The sequence below is a fragment of the Lonchura striata genome, chromosome 7, assembly GCF_046129695.1.
Source record: "Lonchura striata isolate bLonStr1 chromosome 7, bLonStr1.mat, whole genome shotgun sequence".
NCBI lineage: Eukaryota > Metazoa > Chordata > Aves > Passeriformes > Estrildidae > Lonchura > Lonchura striata.
The window spans coordinates 35,341,655-35,365,080 of record NC_134609.1 but is presented as its reverse complement, the minus strand read 5'-3'; the positions used below and the strand labels follow the sequence as shown (position 1 = coordinate 35,365,080).

General features: G+C 43.5%; 1 protein-coding gene and 1 non-coding gene across 3 annotated transcripts; one reads left to right on the top strand and one right to left on the bottom strand.

Moving 5' to 3' along the window:
- The first annotated feature begins 3,867 nt into the window (after nt 1–3,867).
- On the top strand, nt 3,868–3,949 carry TRNAS-UGA (transfer RNA serine (anticodon UGA)). Its single transcript has one exon. It is a non-coding gene; the product is annotated as a tRNA-Ser (tRNA).
- Nucleotides 3,950–7,692: 3,743 nt separating this feature from the next.
- Nucleotides 7,693–21,255, bottom strand: DNAJC12 (DnaJ heat shock protein family (Hsp40) member C12). 2 transcript variants are annotated; one of them, XM_021529035.3, is made up of 5 exons: nt 21,032–21,255; nt 13,696–13,774; nt 11,856–11,995; nt 10,497–10,698; nt 7,693–8,767 (listed from the first exon to the last, which is right to left on the bottom strand). In XM_021529035.3, the coding sequence occupies exons 1-5, from the start codon at nt 21,062–21,064 to the stop codon at nt 8,673–8,675; spliced, it is 549 nt and encodes a 182-aa protein (XP_021384710.1). In that variant the 5' UTR covers nt 21,065–21,255; the 3' UTR covers nt 7,693–8,672. The 2 variants fall into 2 exon arrangements, with proteins under 2 accessions (XP_021384710.1, XP_021384709.1); XM_021529034.3 differs by lacking the exon at nt 21,032–21,255 and adding an exon at nt 16,742–17,744.
- Between the last annotated feature and the right edge of the window lie 2,171 nt (nt 21,256–23,426).

Here is a 23,426-nt window from a genome sequence, read left to right as displayed (position 1 = left end):
AGCCCAGCAGTGACAGAGACCAGCAACACAGACCTACAAAAATCAAACTTTCAACCATGAGTGCTAATACTGTACACCACAGATTTCTGCGCAAGTACAATGCTAACAGGAGGAGTGTGATTAGTACATCTTTAATAGTGCAAAATAACCTATCTGTAGTAGCTTAATTTGAAAAAATGGGACATTCAGCTGAAAGACCCATGGTAAATTGCCTCTAAAGCATAATTAAAGTTCATTATAGTCTATTTGTTACTGAATTTTAGCTTTACTTCACTCAAGGTCTTCCAATTCAAAATGTACAAAGTATTTGATTTTGAAGAATTGGGAAGGTTTATTGCTGTGACCTGTCTCTGAGGTATAATAGGAATTAAAGTGGTCATTTACCCAGGACAGTTGCAACCAGACAATATTACAAACAGATTTAAAGTTAGGCACAAATGTGAGCAGCCAAGAGGGAGATTTTCTGATGAAGGATATTTTTCATAACTGACCTCCATCTAATTTCATTCTAAAGCTTCTGCTAATCTGGAGGTACTAACATAAGGTACACCTGCTGATATTACCCAATGTCATAATTCCTCTCTGCAGTGACAATATGAAAAATAGCCTGTAAAACTAAGCAAAATAACAGGTTTTAATCACAACTATTTAAAATAGACTGCAGATATTGTTTTTATGGGGGAAAAAAAACTCCAATAAATGGGAAAATAATGATTAAATGAAAAATAAATCAAACAAAAAGTCATGTAACTTAAGATTTGACGCATACAAAAGGTGAGGAAATCAGGGTCTCCATACCAACAGCTGTGCTCAGAATGGAGACAAAAACCAAGCAAAACAAAATGGGAGCCAGAAGCCTATTTTACTTTCACACAGGTGGAAAGAATATTACTCTTAATAGTGTTGCAGATGCATTATCAATGCCAAGTCTCATTAATAAACCTACCATGAGGGTGGTTTTGGCCCAGAGTAGCATTTTCCTATTATATTCAGCGTAGTTGGATTTTGAAAGCATAATCCATTTACCTTCTGTTTTCATAAAAATGTAGGAGATGTGTGGATAAACGAGTTGCAAACAGGAACATTCATTTTGTTTAAAACCCAGTAAATCTGGTAAAGATTTATTAAAGAAAAAGATTCCAATCAAGTAGAACATTCATGCCCAAATTTGCTAAGGTTATTTATTAAAAATAAGAATGCAACAAAACATTCGGCTGCATTGACACCTATAGCATTCAGTGATATAATTTGGTAATCTTGTGACACTGGTCCTGTAATTTCATTAAAATTTAAGTAGAACTAATAGCATTTTTCTAAAAATTATCTATTACTGAACATTCAAGAGGATTAGAGGCAAAAGCAGATTTTACAGTCTGTCAACATTAAGAGCCATTTTCAATAGAAAAATGAAAGCTTTAGGATAAAATTGTATGCCTCTTTTTACATATGCATGGCTGTTTAGACACCTTAATTAATACTTAGCTGCATGAGCAGGATTGGCAAACTGTCTATGTTTATTCACACACTTGTGGTGACAGATGTCCTGCTGCCTTCATTTCAGATGTTGCTGTAAGTGAGGTGATTAAGCACCTGTGAGCAGAGCCAGCCAGGCACAGGAAGCTGCAGCTCAGTTTGCCTCCACCGAGCCACCAGCACTTCCTCAGCACTCCCTGGCCAGCAGCCTCAAATCCTTGAGCAGAAAGGACCAGCACTAGAACACTTTGGTTTACCTAACCAGCAGAAATTTCTTCTTCTTCTTCTAGATAATGTTTATAAAAAATACCGTGGAATACCAATTAATTCCATGGAAGCTGCCCAGCAGCCATTATATCTCAACAAATTTTGTCATCGTTGACAAATAAACAAGGAAACTTTGACATCTCCTAACTAAAGGAACAAAGCCACTTTTGATTCTCTCCCTGAAATTTGTCCCCAGATCCATTCTTAGGCATTCACAGAATGTGAAATTTTAGCCATACAGAATTCTCCATAGTAAATTCTTATTTTCATTGTACAGATTCAGCTTTGTTAAATGATCTACAAAACTAACAGACAGAACAGGAGAAATACAAAAGAAATACTCTTCGGTATGCAGCATTAGTTTTCCTACTGTTATGTTTCCTCAGGGAGAAAGCATGAAATTCTGTAGTCTTGTGGTTTAAGCATTATTTGTTGTTAAATACTACTTATGTTGCGTTCATTATTTCATTCTTCAGGGGAGATGTAAAATTTACTCTCGAACAGTCAAAGTTACACAAAGCACACGGTTGCTGTTCTGCTGACATTGCTGTAAATACTTGTTAACTTAGGCAGAATCTAACCTATTTTTTCTGGTTTTCTGTTGCAAGCATCATAGGTTTGTAACAAGCAGAAATGTTCAAACTATTGAATTTGTAAAGCTGATAGAGATTGATCAAATAAAAGGCCAGAAAGCAAGTAGTGGAGAAGGGATGGAACAAGCATTACAAAATTGACATTGCACTTAAGGTCAACAAGACAAGAAACCTGAAGGACTGCAGTACTTGGGGCTCAGTTCCTGTATTTCTTAAGAAACCACTTGTACATTTTTGATACTGGTTGGTTAATCTGTCCATGTGCTATTGAAGATTTCTCAGTATTTGTCCTCGTTACTTGAAGAAATTAAAAACATAAGAAAATATAGGCAATTCTATCCTAGCACCATTATTTTATATAACAGACCTAAACCACACTTCTATCCATCACCTATTCTCATGTCAAGATCTTGCTACCTTTAAGCGCTTAAGAAATGAAACTTCTGAGATTCCTTGGGGAGGTAAATTCATGTTCAAAATCCACTTACTCCAGTGGCACTCTGCATTCTGTCACTGCTGCTGGGCAGGGATTGTCACCGCAAAGCGCTGGAAGCTGCTCTTTGCGCCTGCAGAACACTGGAGGTCAGTCCAGCACTGCTCGAGGAACCAGAGATTCCTCCAGAGACAGACACCGAGTGGAGCTGGTGAAATACAACTCGCTGTGTGCCTGAACAGCTCTCAGCCGCCTCGGATTTATTCTGTTTTCCTGAAATTGCACATTTGAACTCAAGCCCTATACGTGAACACAAAGCAGGTGTTGTTTAAAGAAAAAAAGGAAAAAAAAAAAAAAAAAAAAAAAAGTAAGATTTTTCTTAGTTCTGCTAGGAAAGAAAGGCTCCTAAATTGAGACCACTGAAGTCAGACCGTGCAAGCCGTGAGCCAGCAGCACGGAGCGGGGTCCGGCTGCAGCGGCGCAGGATGTCGCGGGTGTCCCAGCGCTCGCTCGGGCTCTGCGCTTCCACCTCCATCACTCCAGCTACTTATAGTAATAAAACAAAAGCTCTGAGTATACAAATAAAAAGTCGAGGAAAATTATTAATTTTACCCATTGCAATACAAGTAAAAAGTCAAATTTAATTTATATTATACTACTGATGGCATAATTAATTGTTGCTAGGGTAAAAAAAAAAATACCTACAGCGAATTAAATTACATATAAAGGTCATATGATAGAGGCCTTTCGAGATTTTGCAATAATTGAAAGAAGTAGTACAACCAGGAAAAATATTAACGCCACTGGCAGCTAATGCAACACTTAATGGCTGCTGTCTCCTGCAGGAGCTCCTGGCTGCCTCCGCCTGTCAGGCTCCGTGCGCAGGTTTATCTCGAGGAGCGGACACGGTCTCTGTTTCGGGCTCGGAGCCTCCCAGGCCCAGCCGGGATTTTCCCCGAGCCGCTCCCGCCGAGCCGCGGCCGCCATTGCCGCAGGGGCGGGGCCGGGCCCGCGGCGCCCATTGGCTGCGAGCGGGGGGGCGGGGCCTGCGGCGGGCGGAACGCCCTATAAGGGTGCAGCGCGGGGAGCCGCTGAGCAGCAGCAGCGATGGCCGAGTGGTTAAGGCGTTGGACTTGAAATCCAATGGGGTCTCCCCGCGCAGGTTCGAACCCTGCTCGCTGCGGGCCGGAGCGGTTTCCGTTTTTGCTTCTTTCTGCCCCCTCCTGCTCCGTGCCGCGCACGGGTTTTGCTCCTCACGGCTGCGCCGCGCCCAGAGCCATCGTCCGGGACCGCGGCACGGAGGGGGCGGCAGCTCCTGCTCATTGCCTCTTGTCGTTGCTGGGCACCACCGAGCAGAGCCTGGCTCCACCTTCCTAACCCCCTTTGGCTATTTGTACTCATTGAAGGGGTCCCCTCTCAGTCATCTTTGTGGCACCGAGTAGGCCCAGCTCCCTCAGCCTTTCCTCATGACATGCTCCAGTCTCCCATCATCTTTGTTGCCCTATGACATTGGTGCTACCACAGCTCATGAGGCCGTGCCTACCTGCTCCTCCCCTGGTCCTGCCAAAGGAAGTGTAGTGCTGAAGCTGCAGCAGGTCCCAGGGCAAGGTTCTGGCATTGCACCTCCAAGCAGTGGGTGGAGGTGAGAGAAGAGCACCTGGGCTTCAGTGCTCGTTCAACAGCTCAGCTCCCAGGCCCTGCAGACAGGACACATTGTCAGCTGCAAAGCTCAGGATTCACCCAATGCCGTACACACAAACAGTGTCCTGATTCACCCAAAGCTCTGCTGTTCTACCCCCACGTCCTACGGCTGATAGAAAATAAATTAAATCTTGTCAGCAGAAGGTTTCTCTATACGGAATGGATTTGCTCCATCAAACCTTGCCTTTCCTGAAGGAAGCTGGTCTGATTCCTCCTGGACCTCCAGTGAGGAGGGCCCTCAATCCTCTTTTCCTGCCTTTTATGACCTTCTGCACATGCATGATGCACATACACACACAATATGGTGTTGATGGTGAAAAAACCACAGAAGTTATTATGCCATTAATAACCAGGAAAAACAAAACAAGGCAGCATTCCCCAACCGTCTGTGATTAACTTAAACTGAGCTCTCACCACCCGGATGTGTCCGTGTCCTCCTTTGTGTGGCCCCAGCACCAACCAAGGGCTGAAAAAGTGGCAACTCTGCCAAAGGCAGGGGGAGCTGTGCACCGGACTGCAGTAAAATACCCAGCTAAACGAACTGATAATCATCTGCCATCTGACAGTGACACAGCCCAAAAACCTACGGACTGGCTTTATCTTTTGCTGTGTGACTTCATCAGCTTTACAACAGCCTCACTGCTTACACTTTCATATCCTGAAATAAGAGATGAGCCTGCTGGGAAGGTAAGATAGCAATGTTCATGCTCAGGAAATTAAAGATACACAGTATCTCTTTTAATAATCAGGATACTTGCTGCTATTATAGAACATATAAACTGCCTTTGTTAAAAATCTCATTTAAAGAGGAAAACAAACAATCAAGAAATGACCTTAACCTATCATTGAGCATTACTCAGCCTGAGATTCTAAGTCATATACTGTCTGTGTTTGTCGTCCAAACTAACTCTTGCACTGTCACTTGGCAAATGTTGGCAAAGCAGCTTCTCAAATACTGGCAAAACAAAAAGGTTGAGAATGTTTTGATAATCTTATATATTCTGCACTTGCACAAGTATAACAGCAGCAAATAAAGATAGAATCATTTTGTATAATTCTAAAGAACCTCCATGCTATTCAGTTTCACAGGCTAAGTAGTTGCTTAATTTCTGTTTAAAAATAGTTCAAGGGCCTAGGAACACAGCATTGAACAACGTCTCCTATACTCTGTATTTTATCATCATACACCTGAACCCCATCTGCTGTCTCATAACTTCCAGATGAAAACCCCTCAGCCTTCACAAGTCCAGTAGTGGCTGGGTTTTATCAACGCTTTTGTCTGGACCCCAGAGGATCTGGGCTCACCTCACAACTCTGTTTATTTTCATACCAAATCATTCAGAGCTTAACACAGCACACTGAATCAGAGCCCTCACGTACCCAAAACATTCAGGACCCTTTACTGCCCACCTAAGAAATTCCCAAGGGGAGCTCAAGAATAAAATAGGAGCTTACCATGTCTTCAGAGGGCTGCCCTCCTCCAACTTGAAACTCCCAGGCCCTAATCTAATAAATAGTGTCTGAGCTTGTTTCTCTTGTTCCCCACCCCCACAGACAACCCTTTGCTGCTGTTTCCACTTTGCAAAAAGTTAAAGATCTCAGTGGGCCCCTGAAAACCACAAACGTCTGACTCTGTTGCCTTAATCACACCTTCAGAGAGCCTGAGATCCACTGCACAACCCCTGCCACAGTTACAGTTCCAGCATGCGAATTACATTTGGTGCTCACCAGTGCAGGGGCTAAAGCACCCCATAACTGCTGCTGAAATATCAGGTGGGACATTCACTGGATCTTTTCACACTACTAGCAAAAAACTGCTAAAAGTACTGTATATTTAAAGAAGCAGATGAGCAGTTTATGCTTTGGGCTGTGGACACTGAGTGATCTAACACTGACTAAGCTGTCAGGTGCTTTCTTTACTTTCTAACACGAGGGAGAACTGGGTTGCCCACTGATTCCAGTTAGCTGTTGTTACTGGCCAACAGGTCAGGTGCCACCTGGTCTTGGGGAATAAAAAGCAGAAGAGGGTGCACAGGCTCCTCTTATTTTCAAATCAATCTGAGTTTGCTCTGCTAAGAATAGATTCATTCAACTCAAGAAATACAGAAAAACAGACCATTTCTCCATGTAAAGAGATGGGGGGAAAAAAGTTCGTATTGGTGGCATTGGTGTACTGGAGCACCAGTTAGAACCTGCCCTCCTCATGAGGACAAATACAAATTACAGGGCTGATCTTGAGCAGGTTGTTGCAAAACACAATTTCTGCCATGAGCTTTTACTGGGCTAAGAGCCTTCCAAATATCTGCAGTTATTCATCCAGAACAAACATCCAAAGGTTCTTTGCCAAAACCAACCACGCAATAATTGGCTAATAATGACATCAGTTTTAATGACACAAGCTATTAGTTCGCTGTTCAAAGGTCTATGGTATGTTCACTTCTCAAAGGAAACCAGCTCATTAGGTGCTAAATTATCCATCCAATTACCCCCTCTTACCTTTACCAGAAGTGAAATGGGCAGGGGAGAATTTGGGCTGCCATCTGACTCAAAGTGCTCCAGCTGGCTGCATCCCCATCTTTTTGTTAAAGGGAAAATTGTTCCCTATTACTTAGTATCCTTCACATACAGTAAAAGTTTCTTCTGTTACTACTGTTTAACATTGTTTACAGTCCCTCTATATAAAATGGACCAAAATCTTTCTTGAAAAAATACTTTTGTATGAAGTAAAGCAGCAAATGCACCAGAACAAACCAAACCAGTTACATTTAACAACTGTTACAGAAAATTATTAATCTCATCTTACAATGTTTTCAGCTGCAAAATATGCGAGGGAAAAGCATGTAAAATTAAAGATGATGTGCTCTAGAACTGGCCCTTGGTACCAATGCCATCCCTCCAGGGCCAGTGTGGCTGTATCAGCACAGCTCCAGCGCTCAGCTTTTACCAACTGGGACCAACAGCAGCTGCACTGCCAGCAGCCAGGAGGGACACAGTAACTCAGGCAGCACAGCCCAGCCCAGCCCCACACATCCCTCCAGGGAGAGACAGACATCAGACTGTTTCCATGTAACATGGCACTTGCCAGGTTACACTTTCCATTGCACTGCCTAGGATTCAGAACTGAACTCCTTAAGCTTTTACCCACTAAGATGACAAATAAAAAGAAATTGCAAAGGAATCTCTGTGGTGGGTGGAGGATTTAATTAAAAAGATGAAAGAAACCCCTTTTCTGTATGCATGAAGTTTTATTTGCTGCTGATGGAATTATCTGCCTGCACAAAACCACGTCAACACCTGACATATTAGCCAAGTTTGCAAAGAAGAAAACAAACACAAAATAAATAAACAACAATGTAGAATTTGAAAAGTTGCCCGAAGTATCAAAAACTTTTCATGTGAGATTTTGTACACATTAGTGTTGACTAGTCTGATTTTTCATTCCTCACCATACAAAACCCTGGTAAATCCATGTCTAGCACACCTGAGCATGGAGGGGAATTGCTATGAAGCAAGGACAAAGCTGGCACACATACACACGGGATCAGTTTTCCACCAATACATCTTAAGACAAAAATTGCTATCTGGAGAAGTTCTGAAACTGCCTTCCAAAACAAATAGCTGGTGCAAAAAGTGTTCTTGTTAAGGTAGAAGACAAGCGATTTTTAGGAGTGCTTGATCTGTCACAGACACCTTGGATAACAAGAACCTCCTAATTTCATCTATAACATAAAATCACAACTCTCCTACAAGTTAAGTTTGTAATGAGTAAGTGCAGTGAGTCCAATGCAATGGAGAAGTGAAGCAGAGCACAGAGTTAATAGATAAGCACAGCTCTATTTACACTTCATTGTCATAAAGCTTTTGGAAGATCCTCGCTGAGTAGGATACCCTGGAGCCCAGGGTTCTACTAAGAGTATGTTTTTTATAACATCACACTATTGAAAGAAATATTAATCACTACACAATATCTGAGAATACAAGATGTTAGATAACTTCACAACATCACTTTATATTAATATTGAAAAGGGTTTTTCTTATTGAGCAGACAAATCTCTATCTGTAACGCTCACAGCATGTGTGATAAATCAGTATTTAGACATTGACTAGAACAACACATTACAAAATACAAATAACTTTTAACTGCTGTTGAAAAACCCAAACTGAACACTGAACAGATGATCTCATGCTTCTGTGTGTTTCTCATTTTAGATCTCATAGTTTCTGAATTTCCTCAGAAGGTCTGATGGAGCATCGCCTGACCAGCGGAAACGCAAGTGCCAGTAATTCCCCTCTGAAAATTCTGAGGAAAAAAAAAAAGAGAAAGACCACTAAATTATTATAAACATGCACAAAATTAAATTTTCTGAAATAATACTTGATAATCTTGTCTAAAAAGAAGTAAGCAGGAAGGTGGTCACTTCCAGTGCTCTTGATTAGCACGGACAAATATGAGCACTGAGTTTTTGGCAGGTCGGAAGCAACCTTCAGCACAGGGATCAGCTGGGAAGGGTCCAAAGGAGAACAGCAAGGACCCTGGCAGTTCCTAAAGGGGACTCACAAAGGAAAATGACAAATTGCATTGGCCTAATCTAAGGAAGAAGATGGAGATGGTGATGTGATAAATCGGCAAGTAAGTGATCTGGGGCCTTTTAATACTAAAATGTGACCTGCCTTTTACAGCAAAACGGACCCTATGAGCAGAATTAGTGCTCAAATCTGTTGTTTGAGCTGAAATAGCCATGTAGGTGGCAGTCCAGAATTCATCCAGGCCAGCAGAGAGGAACAGACAAGGCCATAGTTTCGAAGTTGAACCCAAAACATAAATTTTTGCTGGATCAAAACAAAAAACATTATCAACATCCTAACACTGGGAATAAACACTGAAGTGCATACACTTCTGTCAAATATATTATAACATTAACATTTATTAATGTGAATATATGCCACTGGATAAATGAAGCAGGCACTTGATGAATTTGATGTTTTCCCAATCAAATATCTGGAAATTAAAGTAAAACTTAAAAAAAAAAAATTGAGAAAGAAGATGCCTGAAAAGAAAATTCACCTTCACAAGGAGCAAGATGATGTTTTCTTTACTTCAAAATTTTACTGTTCTGCAAAGGATATGGTGATGATTTAATTACGAAAAAAAAAAAAAGAGCAAATAGTATAAAGTTATAGAGCATAATTTTTCAAAATCAAGTTTTCAGTAAGGCCTGGCATACACTTCCTTGCAGAATTTTCTTATCAATTTTGTGCATTCCACAAATATTTGGGATTACATCAGGTTTTGCTACCCTCACAGTTCAGCCAAATTTCCTGTTTGATCAAACTGGGGAGAAATGACAGGATTTTGTTTAACAATAGTTCTGTGCTAACACAGGCCTAGGATTATGAAACTCCTGAAGCACAAGGCAGCACAGAGGGTGCCCATGGTGCTAAGGGAGCTTTGATCAGGTACAGTGACCTAAACCACAGCCAGGAAGAGCTGACTGGTAGGTGACACTTTTGAAACACACATTTATTCTGTGCATACACTCCTTGGAAAAAACAAAACTGTTTGAAGAAAGAAGCCTTCAAGTCTCAAGATCTTACTAACTCATCAGATGCAAACTGTGCAAAACTACTGAATAATGGATAAAAAAACCCCAAACCTAAATATTTTACTTAACAGCTCTAAAATTTATTTTAAAAAGTCACTGACAATAACTACCTTCTCTTTTTACTTTGCATTTTTATATATCAGAAAAAATAAACTTTCCATTTTGGTTGAAGCATTATTTTTCTCCTTCTTCTCCAGTTGCAGCTTTTACTAGCAAACAAACAAGGAAACGTGGGATAGGGAGGAAGGAGCATCTGAAAACTTCAAAACGAAATAAGTGATCAAAAGCATAAAACCCAAACCAAAATCCCAACCCAAACCCACATTTAAAAAGCTGTTCTGGAGAAGACTTTCTCATGACTGAAAGCACCCATTTCAGGCCAATCCCTGGATACTGCAATTTTCTGTAACTGCTGTTTTCACTTACTTGGGGAGTCTGGATTCTTTGAAGACTGTGGTTTCACATCAGGGATTGCAACATCATCTTGTTCTCTGCTCCCTTCCAGCAATCCATCCCCACTGTTTTCCATCTGTTGGGTCCACTCCTCCTTAGCTGTGTTGTTGGTGTTTCCCAAGTCAGGAGCTTCCAGCATTTGGTCCTTCTTACTTTGGACAGCCCAGTGCATTGACTACAGGAATGCAAACATAGCAAAGAACTAAGCCCTATGCTTTAAGGGTTTTCAATTACTTTTTTCTATTGCTGCAATAAATCTTTAAACAAAGAACATTGAGAAGCCTGCATTCAACAGGATAGGGGAAAGTATGGTTACATGTCCCAAACAGCATTGGAGAGGATACTTTATGTCAGGTGGAGGTGAAGAACAAAATGTACATTTGAATTTTAAGGGCCTTTTGTCCAGTTTCTTCTGTCATGAATTCAGACCTTTTTTTAGGAGGACTTGAGTGACTTCAGAAATGTTCATTTTCAAAGCTGTCTTTGACTTCAGAGAACCCTTTGAATGCAAGGCAATTTGAAAATATTTAATATCAAAGTCTGTGGAATAACATCTGTTTGGAACTGAACTAAGCCTAATTGGTTATTTCCACCAAACATTTAAGCTCAGGCATAATGCTGTAGTTGAAGTCACTCAAACTTCTCTCCTAAGCAAAATTCAGACGGGCAGAATTGACATAGGAAACTTTTATTCACCTGCCTTAAAATATGATCATGTAGCCCAATCCAACATGATGGAATTCAATTCTACTAGGGGCATGCTACCAAATCTTCTCAATAGCAAAATCAGGAGGGAAATCACCCCAAAACTCCTGCCTCTGTCCCAGATGACCCCACCAGCCTGGCAGGGCCCCTCCAAATCTCTGTGGGAAGCCCAGGGTTCCAAGGAACGATCTTCTAGATTTTTCCAATGACATCTTTATTTAATCAGACAGCATGAAAATCTATCTGATAAGCAATATACCAAGTGGAGAATAGATTATAAAAATATCCCAGCTTTAAGTTAACTTTGAAAAGAAATAAAAGTTTCCTCCTAAAGCAAAGTGAGCTGAACCATTTGAAAACAGCCCTTAACTTATTTAACTTGCTATAAAAGCAGTAACTCGATAAATTCACTCTAAAATTACCGGCCTAACGCCCTTGTGTGAATGGGCTCCTGAAGCCCTGCAATGTTCCTGAACCTCCTTACCATCCGCAGTGCAGGAATGCCTCTGCACCATTCCCATCCCCAGACCCTGTCAGTGCCGCAGAAGCCATCCCGCAGCTCGTCCCCTCCCTCTGGGCCACTTTCCGTCCCCGCCCTGCGGAGGGCCGGGCTCGGGCAGCACGGACCGTTCGGACGGAGCCGCGGAGCGCCTGCCACTGCTGGAACGGGACGAGGACTCTGCTCCGCCGCCACTGATCGTACCGCGCCCGGCTCTGCTCGTCCGTCAGAGTCTCCTTGGCCTGCTGCAGCCTCTGGAAGTGCTCCACTGGGACACAGACAAAAAGGACGAGGTTTGTTTGGCAAAGAAGTGAATTCAGGTGCGAAAGGGGACCTGCGAGCAGTGGCTCAGAACAAAGTAGAGGAGAAGGCAGAAGGAGAAGCAAGTGGCCCAGGGATGTGGCTCTGGTTCCAGCTGGCACAGTTCTGGCTGGCTTTAGGCACCTTTGGTGGACTGATACCCCTGCAAATCAGGACTGAAATGTTCCTTTGTCTACCAGCTTCAAAAGCTCCTAAACTTAAGTTGAGAGAAACTTAGAGAGTACACAGGTAAAAGGCACAAGTCAGACCCTGCAGACCGCCTTAAAAAGGGAAATCAGAGCAACAATGCTTAGAAGGAACACACTGAGAACAACATGCTTAGATCAACAGCAGCACAGGAGTCAGAGCAGAGAACAGCAGCAAGGAACATGAGCACGGAGAAAAAAAGATGAGCAGGAACTGACAAACATGAATAATAATCTACATATAGTGCAGATTGACTAATTTGTGCCTTTTATTAGGTGCATTTTTTAGGTATGCTAAAATGTTATCCAGACTGCATGAGTAAGAGCTCTCATGTTTCCCTACAGGGTAATTCTTCAGGGAATGGTTACTAAGGATGCAGCTGCATGTTACTATTTGTGGAAGGGTTATAAAGATTTAGACTTTATCTATGACTCACCTATGTAACAGTGATCTATTATTATTACTATTATTCATTTATTCCAGTTTACAAATTAGAGAGAGTTCTTTTGAAATACACTACACCCAAACACTAATCAAAATTGATAACAATACATCAAACAAGAGACAACAGGCTGTGGGAACAATTGTATTAGGTTTTCTTATTCTAATGTTACTAGGTTTTCTTATTCTAAAGTTACTAGTTTTCAACAAATAAAAAGTCTACTTTAATTATTCTTTATTAAGCTTTAAGCTGATGAAATAAAACACATAAAATAAACTCTCACTAGTACTGTAAAAAGGTATTTAAGGTAAATAAGGCATGTTCAGGTAAAGAGAGTATAACATTTCTTTGTGACAAGCAAAGCTGCTCTGATATTTGCCCCTTGGCTGCTCTTTTTTGTAGCTCAGCCTTGGTGAGCTCTGTCCAGGGCTCTCTGAGGTTATGAATGGGTAAAGATTGGCTCCAAATAACTCAGGTGCTGCTCAGCCCTCCCAGCTCTGAGGAGCTGCCCCCTCTCATGAACACAAACATCAGCTGCTGTTCTCATAGGGCTGCTTCTCTTCACTTCCAGCCATTAAATTACATTAAAAGAAACTACAGCACATTTATGTGTTTTTCATGGGCTTGTTCCTGGCAGTAAATCAACTTATTGATCTAAGTGGGGTGCTGAGACCCACTGAGTGTAGAAGTGCAACAACTCCATAGGTCTAGGAAGGGACACACTCCAGAAATAAATTCTGTATTAAAAGATGATCTACTGCGGAAAGAAAAAAGATTCAAGGTCCTAGAAATTTAAAAAAAAAAAAAAAATCGAACAAGTGTCTTCCTGCTTTATCACAGAGGAGTGTGCAAGTCTTAGAAAGAATATCACAGGCTTGCTATTTAAATAGAATGTGCCCAATGCATATGATGATTAAAATATATTGAGGGGAAATAAAATTTTAAGGCTGAATTTTGTATCTTGGATATGTTAATATAAGAAAAAAATAGATTGTTTTTACACAGGAAACAATACATACCTGCTTTGGGGTTTCCAGGATGTTTGTCAGGATGACATTCAAGGGCTTTAATCTTATATTCGGCAAGAATCTGTTCAACCTAAACAAAATATTGAGAAAAAGTGAGTTAATACAGAAAATACTGCAAATTTTCTTTTTGAAAGAGCCTGGGAGGAACAACAAAGAATACTGAAATATTTTGTTCCATTCAGCTTTACAAACTTGAGTACAAGCAAAGTAGGCAACAACAACCATCTGCCAGTGACACTGCTTATTTAATCTCATTTCCATGCAATCATCCTTAGTCTTGTCTTTGTGAGGCTCAGTCATCCAGTAATAGCTCTAGAAAAATGTGCAAAGACATTTGACCACAGAGGCAATATGCATCACTTCACTTGCTCTTTCTTTGTTTAATCAACTCCAACTTTCAACAGAGCCTCATAGCAAGAAGCAAAGGCTCTCTGTATTGCTGAAGATCAATTTGTGTGTTTAGGTGACTTCCTCCACATCCTCTTCATAGGAAATTCAGCCAGTACCCCATGAGGTTTCCATCTTGGAGAACACATCATAACTTGCTCCATAACCAGTAGTTCACATTCTTTCTTCAAGCTAATTTTGCATGCAAGAAGAATGGTTTGGAGTAGAATAGATTTATAATCAACATTAAAATATTGGTATGTATTAGTTTATCAGTTAATTGCAAATTCCCACACAGTTTGTTATATCATAAAGTATTACATCAACTGGAAAAACGAAGACATGTGGAGCCATGAAGCCACTGGAGTGGGCATCAGCTTAGATTTTTAAATCTTTAGTGTTTTTCCAAGTATCTTGCCAGTTCTTACAATTCAGAAGCCAAAACTCTTTATATTACTCCAGTTCAGCTTAAGCTTTCACAATTCGCCCTAAGGTATCAAAAATTACCATTCTTCCTCATACTACAAAGACTGTTTATAATTTGTCAAACCATAAAAGCCACATACAGTTTAAATTATTTATTTCAAAATAAGGTCTCATAACATTTTTTTATTTAGAATAAAACTACATTCAACTAGCTGGACAAATCTTGTTCCATATTCTGGGAAAAAATGTAGTTTATGGTAATAGCTTAAGAATTCTACAGTTTTCACTCTGCTTCAGTAGCTCCTTCGAGAGGGAAAGATGTAATGTGGTGTATCTGCAGTCAGTAAAACACTTTAAAACACACAAAGTGTAAAGAGAACTTGGTGAGACTGGTTACCATATAGCCAGCTACCATCTCAAAAACTTAGTTACTTCAAGGGGAACTTTAAAGTTAAAATGTGTACAGAGGGTTACAATGTAGCAGAAGGGTAGGATGAACGGTTTCAGCTAAAAAAAAAAAAAAAATCAGTACAAATAAAACTTTAAATGAAGTTTATACAACATACATTAAATTAATATAAAATACATAGTGAGGTGTTTTACAAAGAAAGGTATCCAATACCCACTAGACACAAACAGCATTGTTCTTGAAGAAGGATGGAGATTAAACCTCCCCTCTTCCTGTCACATCTGAAGATGAAGCAGGTGTTTGGGAGATCAGTTCTACCAGAAGCCAAGAATGAACTTGGTTTGTGTTTACTTGAATACAGCAATAAATCTGTAGAAACTGAGAGTATTTCTGCTTAAATTTAACCAGATCCAACCAAGAGCAGGATATTCAGCAGCTTAGCTGAAAATGCTGCAGCTGGGAGTGTGCCGTGCATGCCCAAAGCAGTCTGTGCCAAATGCTGGACTCCTGTACAAAGTAGTGAGGCTGCAAAATCCCTGGAACACTTAAATCCCTGTGAGAGCCCAGAAGAGCTGTGCAGGGCCTGAGGGGAGGCAATCCCGGGGCTCAGTCAGCCTGGGATCTCCAAGTTCTTTCTGCCATGTCAAAAAGAGTGCAGCAACATCTGCTGCTTCTCCCAACAAATAGTACTTGACAGCTTGTTTTTCAGGACCCGTTAGCATTTATTCCAGCTTTTTTATTTCATTTTCAAGCAATTTGAAAAATCATTATCACATGTACTTGAACTGTTCATTAATTGCAAAGCTCTTAAGGAATTAGTGCGAGGTAGAAAGTGAGAAGCAGCATCTGCGAAACAAGGCTGCGTGGAGCATTGAGCACTGCCCTCTGCTGGGATCACTTCTGGGAGTGTCCTCAGGAGAAGCTTGGCATTTCCCTCTGGGACACACTGAAGATGTTTACTCCCAGTCTTTATACTTCATTACTAGGACGGGTGAGAGCATCTGACTAAATTTACTGAGCAAAAGACAGCTTTTATCTCCACTTAATACATCCCTCTTACAGCAGAGTAATCAAAACTCCTTTTCCAAATCAGAAACATAATTCCAGTTAATATAACAGCTAAATTAAGGAGAGAATAAAAATAAAAAAAAAGAGAGAGAGAGAAAATCAGCATACTAGACTAGCTAACAAAAAGTTGTGCGGATACATTTAACACGATGCACACTTGTTTTAGCTGTAAATCACTCAAAAATAGCTTAGCTAAATCTCATTATAAAGCATCTATCTGCTAGCAAAACAAATTACTAAAATTAGTAATTGAATTTAATTAAAAACAGCATTTAAATATTAATATGGTAAATTATAAAAAGATATTGGTTTTGTTTTCATCTGAACAAGTGAATAGATTTTAAAAATATTACACTATGTATAAAGCCCAAGAAACTCAGCACCTAAAGCTATGAACTTTCATTGTGTTGCTCGTACATAAATAGCTCCTTTTCAGTTTTCAAAACTAGTAATATATACTCCAAACTATTATTTGGATGCTATCAAACACATGCAGTTGGCTCTCTCCATAATCCAGTCCTGTTCCGCATGGCATTTTCAACCTAAACCTTACTCCAGGCTCTTAATGTCAGAGAAACCACAGGAGAGAAAATTGAGCTCTCCAAGGGAGATCCTGCGAGTGGCAAGAAAGAAGGTGCACAAGGCATTTCGAATATTCCTGCCCGCAGAGACACAGCTGCAAATTCCCTACAGACACACGAGCGCGTTCACACGGGAAGAAGCTGGCGGGGCGGGAGAGGCTCTTACCGTCGATAGCTCATTGCATCCCAGCAAGTTGTAGTAATCCTCCAGGTCCTCCGGCTTGCAGCTCAGGATCGCATCCATGGGCGCTGGTCCAGCGGGTTTCTTGCAGGCGGCAGGGAGGCTGCGGAACCAAGTCGGAGCTCCCACAGCAATCCGGAGCGGCCAGGGGCAGGAGGCAGCTCGCAGTCCGGCGAGCTCCGAGCGGCGCCTCGGAGCGCCGGCAGCGGAGCCGGGGAGTTCCCCGCTGCCATTGGCCCCGCACGGTGCCAGCCCGCCCGCACACAGTGCTCTGGGCGCGGCTCCCTGGGATTTGTAGTTCCAGAGGCACTCCAGCCACAAACCCTGGCTCCCGTCCAGACCGCAGAGTTGTGGGCACTGAAACGTGGCAGAGATTTCTCTCTCCCGTCCCCTGGGCAGCCTCTGCAAACCAGGCACACACCGAGAGGCTGCTCTGCACCTGGGCCATTTTCTGTTCCATTTTTATTTACAACTTCTGCCACCTTCTTTGACCAGATGATTAGATGGGTAATTATAAAAGAGAGTAAGGATTACTTCCAAAATAACAATTACAGAGTGAAAACTTTGGAGAACAAAACACCAGCCTTGCCAAAGTCTGTCACAGGTCTGCCAGTCAGCTCAATACAAAGGGAGCAACCTTAACTCTCCGAAGGCCTCCTTGGTTTACACAGACACTACTCCTCAAAACCAAACTTACATCTGACCAACTAAAACTATCCGACAACATGAAACACTCACTTTCTACTATGAAATTAAACACCCTTTCTCATGCCAAATTACTATTGAAGGTCTGTACTGTGTGCAAAACATGCTCTTTGTGAAACTCACATTGAGGTGAAATACCTTAATTTTAAGCTATGATTAATGACCAAGGCCTCAGCACAACAGCGACTCTGGACACCTTTGGTGTCACCCATGATCTGTTGATTTCAGAAGATTACTTCCTAACCTAACCACATGCTGAAGTCTCTGCCCTGGAGCGTTAGTTCTGGTTTTACATTTCCCACCCCTGCATGAATTCTGCAACCCAAGATGTTTAATGTCATTAACATGTTTCCTTAACAGTTGCAAATAGATGCTGTAAGGGGTTATACAGTTCTAGATGCAGTGACCTTGTAGGAGAACAGATCCCCAGGATGTGACCAAGGCTGGAACAGGCCATTTGTGAATCAATGAAGGACCCAGTGACCAATCAGAGCTATTTATTAATAACAAGTATATAATTTTTGCACCCACAAGTGCTTTAATATCTGCATTAATAATGTTCTGCAATGACATTTAATATTGATCTTCCACCATGCTCTCTTCAAGGTTGCATCATCTGAAATTTTCTTCTTTTACTGCATGTTCAGATAGTCTACTAAGATTACAAAACATACAAAGTAACTGTCCCAGGTTGAAAAGCAAGATGCATTCCATTTGCCATCTGTATGGTAGTTGTTTTGTGTTCAGTGGACAGTTTTCCTTATCTGTTCCACAATCAGTCCCCCCTCATGGAAGACATCTGCTGATAATGGGCTATTGAATGTCACTGCATGACTGACAAGAACTAGAACATCCCATTGTGAGATGCTCCACCCAGAGGGAGGAGCCAAGCATTTCTACCTGGATATAATCTTGAGTTTCTGGAACACCTACAGCTTTTCCTGCACTGGATTTCCCAGAGAAACAGCTGCCTGTTCCACTGCAGGAAGACTACACCTTTTTCTACAGGATGACTGCTGCAACAGAACCACACCTGCCACTCCAGGAGGACTGCAGCCATAATTCCCAATTGGACTGATGCCAACACCCTTTCCAACAGGGTGCCAGGTTGTATTCTGACTCTGTCAGTGTTATTTTTGTTTACTACATTGTTTATTTTATTTTTTAATTTTCTTCCCTAATAAAGAGCTGTTATTCCTGTTCCCATATTTTTGCCCAAGAGCCCCCCTTAATTTCAAATTCATAACAACTTGGAGGGAAGGGGTTTACATTTTCCATTTCAGGGGAGGCTCCTGCCTTCCTTAGCAGACCCCTGTCTTTCCAAACCTAGACAGTAACTAAAAGCAATAATATTAATAGAAAAAGCACAATCATGGGTGAAACCATTCAAATCTGATAGAAAACTACCACCATATTTCTCTGAGTAAATAAATCAATATAATTTTATTTTCAATGTCACTACAAGTGGAAGAATTAGCAATTACAAATCTTTCCACCTCCACCACAAAAGTACGGGAAAGAAAGTCTTTGAATAACAGAACATGTAAATATTTAAATAGGTTGTACTCTGTGGGAGGACAAAAAACAAACAGCTGTCCCTCCTCCCAACAGCATTCCTGACATCCCTTCTTTTCCAAGTATTCCTTGTGTATTTATGCAAGGTGAAAGGGAAGCTCTTTAACTCTTTTCCCCTCCAGCTTTCAGTGGCTATTTCTGTGCTGCTGGGCAGCTGCAGGTCCAAGGGCTGCACTGCAGTGACAAACCTGGCAGCTGGGTATTCCCTGGGAATGTGCTCCCTGGAGCCTCAGCCCCGCCTGGACTCCTCTGCCACACACAGCACGGCTCTGACCGAACTGCAGCAGTGCCCACACTCACCCCTCGAGGCACAAAGGCTCCCAGTGCAGGTTCGTGTCTGGAGAACACAAAATACACTGAACAAGAACTCAGCCTTTCACTGCTCCTATTGACTTCTGAGGGGCAACTCCCAAGGCATCATCAAAAAGGAGTGCAAGAGCAGCCACGTGTATTACACAAAAAAATTACAAAGATATGCTCTGGGACATAAAGTTCATTTAAAAGGGAATTGCAGCGCAGGAGATGGCACAGACACATGCCGTGGTTAGTGTTGCTCAGGATGTACAAACTGTTCTGGAAGTGAGGAAATCTCATATTTGTTCTCTGTACCCAACCACCAACAAAAGGTGTCTCTCAGTCCTAACACATATTGACAATTCTGTTTGTTTAGAGCCTAGAGTGAATCTAAATCCTGCTCCAATGTAACAGGACATTTACCAACAACCTGTAAAAGTCATAAATAACCATTGAAATAAAACAGTAAGGTCTGGAAATCTCTATTTGAATTTATTCCTGTAAAATACATAAAATCTTCCAGGACCAGTTCTTCTCAACTGACTTCAGAGGTTTTGCTTCCTGAGGGCAGAGAACACATTTATGAGAAGTCCAAGGCACCATACAATTCATTTGAGTTTTGCATGGTGTGCCCCATCCTTGTTCTCACAGAAGCTCAGAGCTGCAGAAACAGCAGAGGACCCAAGTACTGCCAAACTGACCTCCCACAAGAAGGTAACTCCTGCAGCACCATCGCTGACGTGGAGCAATGTCTGCAGGATCAGAGGTGGCTTTAGGATCCCTGAGCCACTCCCTCACCGGTACCTCCACAGAAACCTCAGATACTACCTCTGCATCACTTGGATTATTTCTTCCTTAGAACTGTCTTCACAAAAATAACCACCAAACCAATCTTACATCCCCACCTCCCCTTTATATGCTGACAAATGCATCTTGCATGTGTTTTTTAAGAAATACAGATCTCGCCTCAGCTTCCAGAGGCAAGAAGGAAAAAGAACGCTTGCACACAAAGTTGCATAGAATAATAAAAACTTTCTGATCTGATTACTCTGCAGCTTGTTTTGAGAAGCAGGTAGTGGGAAAAACCAGTATGTACGTATTTTTCAGGGTTTTTAATACCTTAAAGAACCAGAAAAGATCCCCAAACCTCTCTCCCCCAACAAAGACTACCTATAAAGTTAATTATCCATAAAATAATCCCTTTGAAGCCACATGTATCAACATTTTTAATCCCAAGGTTTTTTTAAAAGCTGTTGGTTAGCAAGGCCTGCAAGGGAGAAATTCTACCTCTGTAACCTGGGTCTTGCCACTAAAGTTAGGAATTCCATTGTATTAAAGCCACTAATACTATCCTGCAAATAGCTCGTGATGTTGAACAGTAACAACAAAGCAGCATTTACATTTCTATCCATGAAGTTTAGACCAAAATTCTGTGTTGGTGGCAGTTCTGGGAAGAAGGCTGAGTTCTATCCAGTCCAACCTCCAAGGCGGAAGGGAACTCTGCCATGGGAAGCCCACGCGTGGCACGGTCCTGTTGGCTGCAGCGCCCAGGTGGGGCTCTAAGGGCTGCTCCTGCACTCCAGGGAACGAGAGATCCCCGGGACAGCAGGGAGACCAGCCGCGCCCACTCCCGCGCAGCACGGGAAACACAATGGATTTGTGTTTTTGTTATTCGAACAAATCCCAACTCTCGCCGCTTACCATCAGGCCTCTCCTACACCACGCAGGTTCCATTCCTAAAGCAGCAGTGATTTAGACAGGTGCTGCCCCCCCCAAACAAGCCCCTGCATCCCGGGAGCTCAAGTACCGCGATGCAGGATCTCGGGTGGGGCTGATGTGTTTTCCCGGAGGACACGGGGCGATGCCCCACAGCATCCCTGCCGGACCCCGCGGTGCCGGGGCGCTCCCTCGGCAGGGGCGGGGGCGAGCGGCACAGGGCCGGGGCGGCAAGGGACGGGAGGGACAGGAGGGACAGGAGGGCGGGGAGCAGGCTCGGGGCAGGCTCGGGAAGGGACGGGAAGGGACGGGAGGGTCGGTAAGGACGGGAGGGCCGGGAAGGACGGGAGGGCCCGGGGCCGGCGGGGCCGGCGGGGCCGCCCGAGGGAGGGGGCGCGAGGCGGCACGAGCGCCACGTGACGCCGGCAGCGCCGCCGGTCACGTGCCCCGGTTTGTTGTGGCGCGGTCACGTGCCGCGGTCACGTGCGGCGGCGCTGCCCGCGGCGGGCGGGGGGGGCCGGGCGCGAGGGGGGCGGCGGCTGCGGCGGCGCCAAGATGGCGGACGGGGACGCTGCGCCGCTCCGCCCGCGCGGCCCCGCCGGCCCCGGCAGCGACGGCGCCGAGCCCGCGGCCAAGCGGCACCGCCGCGGATCGGGGAGCGCCGCGCCCGCCCCGCGCCCCGACCGCGCCGCGGGGCCGCCGCCCGCGCCCCTCGCCGCCGTGCCCGCGGAGCCGCCGGGGGAGACGGCGGCCGCGGGGTTCGATGGCGGCCGGGCGGAGCGGGAGGACGGCGGCGAGGCGGCGGCGGCGCGGAGCGGCGCGGACGGCGGGGCCGGGCTGCGGGGCCTGCCCCGGGCGGAGCCGCCTCCGCGGCGGGATCAGGGGGAGGGCGCGGAGGCGGCGCCCGGCGAAGACGCGGCGGAGGCGGCCCCGGGCTGCGGGCGGGCGCAGTGTTCGAACGGGGCGGCCGCGGTGCCGGCCCCGCATCCCGGTGAGGAGCGACCCCTCCCTTCTCCCCTCCCTCCCCTCCTCCGCGGCTCCCTCCTCCCCGCACAGCGCCGCCCCCGCGTGTCGCAGGGGCGCCGTGTCACCGGCCCGGCCCCGCCGGCCAGGGCAGCGGCTCGGCTCTCAGCCCTGAAAACATCTATTCTGCTGTGTTGCTGGCAGCAAGTTATTAAAAATGAACAAATATAAGCCCGGTTTCCTTTTCGCAATCTCTGCCGCGTTAATTATTTTATTTCTGATCCTTAGAAACTTGCACATAGGCTCAGCAGCAGCAGTCTTGACTAGTTCTTTAAAGAACTGCAAGTGACAGTCTTGGCTAAGGTTTCAGTGACTGCAGCACAAAACTAAGCTAGATCTCAGAGGATACGGGGTGCAGTATCCTCTCTTTTCCTAAAAAGTTTCTTTCAGATATTTACTGGTGGGCAGCATCAGCATCACTGTGAAAGTACCTCACAGTGCACACTGATCAGGTTTGAGTTCTGTTTTGTTTGAGTTGTTAATTTTGGCTTGCCTTTTTTTTTTTTTTTTTTTTTTAAAGCAGTGCTTTGGAAAGACTTATTAAAATTTATCAGACACTGGATTCTGCCAGTATAGTCTTTACATTTTATCTTGGAATGCCGTTAGAGGTACTTCAACTCTGTAGCAAATGTCTGTGCAAAAGCAGTACAAAAGGAACAGGTATAGAGTAAACCTGGAACAGCCTCAGTATTTAAAATCTCCACTAGAACAGCTGACAGCCAAGCCAATGATCTGTTACTAGTGCCTTACACAAAGCCTTTTGCTCAGGTCCCTCCGAGCCTCAGGTGTTTTGCTGTGGCTGGCTTAGTTCTGGCCTGCATTATCCCCTCTGGTCCTTTGAGGAATACTCAGGGAGTGTTACAGTTTGAACTGTTACTTTATCCTTCTTGTATCTGTCAGCGTTTCCTGAATCCCAGGCCCTATGCCCTGCCTGTGAGGAGCCTTTCACAATGTAAATTTTGCTTCTTGATACAGAAGCCATAAAGGTCGCTCAAGTTAAACTTGTACCTCGCGGTTACTGATGTGTACTAATGCACTTTTTCCTTCTCCAAAATTCTCAATGTTCACTGACTTCATGCATAACATGATGGAACTGAAATGCTGTAAATAAGTAGATTAATAGGAAATAGTAATGTCCATCAGCACCTGTGGCCTCAGAAGAACAAGACAGCAAGGACCAACAACAAATTTCTGTCATTGATCTTTATTTTCTAATCAAAAATAAAGTCAAATCAAAAATTTATGCTAACAAGGAGAAGGACAACACAACCTCTGAATAAAAAATGATGGTGTTTAGTGGTGTTCTTTATTTGAGAATCGAGCGGAATAACAGCTAAAACAGTGCAGGGGGTTCTTC